This window comes from Heliconius melpomene, unplaced genomic scaffold (genome assembly GCF_056956725.1).
Source record: "Heliconius melpomene rosina isolate 202511_hmr_F unplaced genomic scaffold, ASM5695672v1 ptg000037l, whole genome shotgun sequence".
Taxonomy (NCBI): domain Eukaryota; kingdom Metazoa; phylum Arthropoda; class Insecta; order Lepidoptera; family Nymphalidae; genus Heliconius; species Heliconius melpomene.
The window spans coordinates 124,563-129,093 of NW_028181870.1; the positions used below are offsets into that span (position 1 = coordinate 124,563).

Sequence of the window (4,531 nt, forward strand, 5' to 3'; positions counted from 1 at the left end):
AATCCTTTTACGGATACCGGCCCGAGTGGGGACTCGAGCGGGTTATGTGGGACTCATGGACCGGCTGAAGGCCAATCCCAATACCCACTAAAACCTCACGGTGCTCCTCCTCGACCGCCACTGACCGCGAGACGCGGGGACTAGAATCGTCCACGAAACGCGGCGGCGGGAGCCTGCTAGGCACGTCGCGGAGTCAAGGGTGTGTGGGCACCCTCGACGGCCTGCTCGGAGTAGCGCGCGGGAGCAACCTGCGCGCGCCTACTCGGGCCAGGTTGGTAGGCGGCCAGCTTCCCCAAACTGACCACCCTCTGGCACATTAGGGCGGAAGGCGGCGGTCGTGTGCCGCCCTCCGGCGGCCCCGTCTCTTACGGTGGATGGCGACTTCGGCAAAAGCCTCCCTCGCCCGTTCCGCTGACTCCTTCGCGGGCACCATTGCCTCGCAGAAGGATGGTTTTCGCCACTTACCGCCGGCACCTTCCCGCGCATTCCCGCGGGTTGTATACCACCTTGAAGGCCCCTCGGAGCCCGAACGATCGACACCAGTTTCAACTGAATCCGAGCGGGGAAAACTGAAAAAATCGGTTTTCGCCACTTACCGCCCGCACCTTCCCGCGCATTCCCGCGGGTTGTATACCACCTTGAAGGCCCCTCGGAGCCCGAACGATCGACACCAGTTTCAACTGAATCCGAGCGGGGAAAACTGAAAAAATCGGTTTTCGCCACTAACCGCCGGCACCTTCCCGCGCATTCCCGCGGGTTGTATACCACCTTGAAGGCCCCTCGGAGCCCGAACGATCGACACCAGTTTCAACTGAATCCGAGCGGGGAAAACTGAAAAAATCGGTTTTTGTCACTTACCGCCCGCACCTTCCCGCGCATTCCCGCGGGTTGGAAAAAATCGGTTTTCGCCACTTACCGCTGGCACCTTCCCGCGCATTCCCGCGGGTTGTTTACCACCTTGAAGGCCCCTCTTTCAGTTTTCCCCGCTCGGATTCAGTTGAAACTGGTGTCGATCGTTCGGGCTCCGAGGGGCCTTCAAGGAGGTATACAACCCGCGGGAATGCGCGGGAAGGTGCGGGCGGTAAGTGGCGAAAACCGATTTTTTCCAACCCGCGGGAATGCGCGGGAAGGTGCGGGCGGTAAGTGGCGAAAACCGATTTTTTCAGTTTTCCCCGCTCGGATTCAGTTGAAACTGGTGTCGATGGCGGTAAGTGGCGAAAACCGATTTTTTCAGTTTTCCCCGCTCGGATTCAGTTGAAACTGGTGTCGATCGTTCGGGCTCCGAGGGGCCTTCAAGGAGGTATACAACCCGCGGGAATGCGCGGGAAGGTGCCGGCGGTAAGTGGCGAAAACCGATTTTTTCCAACCCGCGGGAATGCGCGGGAAGGTGCGGGCGGTAAGTGACGAAAACCGATTTTTTCCAACCCGCGGGAATGCGCGGGAAGGTGCCAGCGGTAAGTGGCGAAAACCGATTTTTTCCAACACGCGGGAATGCGCGGGAAGGTGCGGGCGGTAAGTGACGAAAACCGATTTTTTCCAACCCGCGGGAATGCGCGGGAAGGTGCCGGCGGTAAGTGGCGAAAACCGATTTTTTCCAACCCGCGGGAATGCGCGGGAAGGTGCGGGCGGTAAGTGACGAAAACCGATTTTTTCCAACCCGCGGGAATGCGCGGGAAGGTGCCAGCGGTAAGTGGCGAAAACCGATTTTATCCAACCCGCGGGAATGCGCGGGAAGGTGCGGGCGGTAACCCACCAACCACCCATGGTCCTGTAGGGAACATTACTTATTCTAAATTAATATTTGATATTCACTTCAACATACATATATAAAAATATTATAAAGGAGAGATTTAAAGTTTAGCATTCATAGATAGCTCAGAACATAATTATTTATCTCTTTCTAAACAGAGTAGAGAGCTACTGCCGAGGCGTCCCGACGACCGCGCGGCGTACTTGTAAAGTTCACGTTAAAAATGTACATATATTAGTAGAAAACATAGAGTAGTATAGTTTACTGCAGCGGCGTCTGACAGTAGGGGCACTCGGTGGCGGCTGCGGCGCACGCGTCACACGCCACGTAGTGGTTGCAGGGTGCCAGCGTCACAGCACGCGGCTGCTCCTCGCACACCATGCACGTGGCCGCCGTCTCCGCGTACAGCACCTTCTCGATCTCCTCCAGCTCAACGCGCGCCTGCGCCTGCAGCGCCTTGAGCGCCGCCAGCGGCAACCCGCGCACGTCGCGCACGTCCCGAACTTCGCGCGCGTCGCGGCGCGCCGATTCCAGCTCGCGCTGCAAGACGCGCGCGTGCGCCGCGGCCTCGTCGCGCTGGCGCTCAGCGCGCGCCGCCTTGCGCTGCGCGTCGTCGGCCTCGCGCTGCCAGGCCTCGCAGGCAGCGCGTGCCTGCGCGATGCGCTCGTCCCAGCGCGCTGCGGCGGCGATCACGTCGGGGTCACCAATATAGCGGTTGAGATGTGATACCACTATTTAATATGATCTTATTTATTTTACACTAAATGAGTAAAATTAAAAATCCAAATTTTGTGGAGAAATTGTCCAAATTTATTTAACTCACAGATACGTGAAGAGAAAATAATCACAGAAGGAAATAAAGAAATTTAAATAAATACCAATAGAAAATACAAGCTAAACTAGCACGTAATAGCAAGAAGTTAAGGTTGAGAATTGAATGCAAGCTAAGAGAGCAATGGATACACAAGTGATTGTCGCAAGCGATTCTAGCCGACTCTTTAAACGTGGCGATGCTAGCTAGCAGCCTACGACACGCATAGCAAAAAAACTCGGAACAGGTTTGAATTGTTCCAATGCTCTGCGTGCGGATGATTTTAGTAAATGTAATAATATTAATTTAGAATAAGTAATGTTCCCTACAGTACTCCCCCCCAGAGACCTGGTTAAGGGCGATAGTAGTCTGGAAACTTGACTCTTCTTCCGCTTCTTGTCCGCCTCTCAAGTGTCTGCTCCACGTCAGATTGAGAGATAGCCTTTGGTGCTGTTATTATCCTCTTTGATGCAGGAACGGCCTCTCGCGTAACATATGCGGGCTTGATCCTGTCCACACTAACGTTATTAGGCTTACCACATATGTCTATTTTGAAATATTTAGGAGTCCTCTTGAGAACCTTGTATGGGCCTGCATAAGGTGGTTCCAGTGGTTTGCGGACGTGGTCCTGCCGTAAAAAAACGTGTGTTGTCTCTGCAAGGTCAGCTGGCATATAAAAAGGACCTGTCCTATGCCATGACGTGGGCTTCGGTGAGAGTCGTGCCATACCAGCACGAAGACGAATGCCCATATTTACATCGCACAGCAGGCGACACGGAACGTAGATATCACCTCCGCTACTACAAAACGTGTATGTGTGTTCACGACACTGATGCCAGAGGACTTTGTACCAAGAACGGGGCCCATTGTGCCTTCGCGCATGGAGCCCCGGACCTTCGCCCCCCAGTCTTGGACATGAGGGAACTGCAGGCCCTGGAGAATCCAGATGGAACTGATGGTGACGCAGGGGCACCCAACGCTTTAGATAGGGAACGAAATTTAATGAATGAAGATCCTAAATGGCAAGATACGAATTATGTTTTATCATCATATAAGACAGAACCATGTAAAAGACCACCTAGGTTATGTAGACAAGGGTATGCCTGCCCACAATATCACAATAGTAAAGACAAACGTCGATCACCTAGGAAGTACAAATACCGCAGCACGCCATGCCCGAACGTGAAGCACGGCGAGGAGTGGGGCGAGCCCAGCAACTGCGAGGCCGGCGACGCGTGCGGCTACTGCCACACGCGCACTGAGCAGCAGTTCCACCCCGAGATATACAAGTCCACCAAGTGCAACGACGTGCAGCAGGCCGGCTACTGCCCACGCGGCCTCTTCTGCGCCTTCGCCCATGTCGAGCCTGACGACCCCCGTGATCCCCGTGACCCACTCGACCCCCGTGCGCCACACACCCCACAAAAAAAAAAAAAAAAAAACTCGGAACAGGTTTGAATTGTTCCAATGCTCTGCGTGCGGATGATTTTAGTAAATGTAATAATATTAATTTAGAATAAGTAATGTTCCCTACAGTCCTACCCGCCCTTTGGGCATACGGACCGAAACATTGGAGTCCGCACGGTACTTGCGTAAAAGCTCTTTCCCAGTGCGGATTCTTGACTCCTACAAATTTCTATATCCTGTCCCTTTATTGTCAACTCTCCCCTTTCTGGGGCTTGACGACACACAGCCATCCCTTCGCGTCCGAGCAGACTTGGATCAAGTTTCCTGTTCCTTCCTCTTGCGGTGCCATTTATGCGCAAAAGCTCGCAATCGCCTGAATCCTTCCGCGCTTGCCACCAGGTCGCCGTGGTAGACTGGGCCAGACTCAACTCTTAACCAGTTAGTCAGCATCTCGTGGCGCTCCTCCGCGTATAAACTGCAATCCCACAGTACGTGGTCCCGAGTTTCCGCCTCATGCCCGCAGAAACACTCGGCAGACTCGCAAAGCCGCATCTTATGAAGGC

At 54.2% G+C, this 4,531-nt stretch overlaps 1 protein-coding gene across 1 annotated transcript; it reads left to right on the top strand.

Annotated features, from left to right (window-relative positions):
- The first annotated feature begins 3,257 nt into the window (after positions 1 to 3,257).
- LOC146526437 (RING finger protein unkempt-like) lies at positions 3,258 to 4,157 on the top strand. The gene is made up of 2 exons (XM_085207130.1): positions 3,258 to 3,920; positions 4,098 to 4,157. The coding sequence occupies exons 1-2, from the start codon at positions 3,258 to 3,260 to the stop codon at positions 4,155 to 4,157; spliced, it is 723 nt and encodes a 240-aa protein (XP_085063256.1).
- The last annotated feature ends 374 nt before the right edge of the window (positions 4,158 to 4,531 follow it).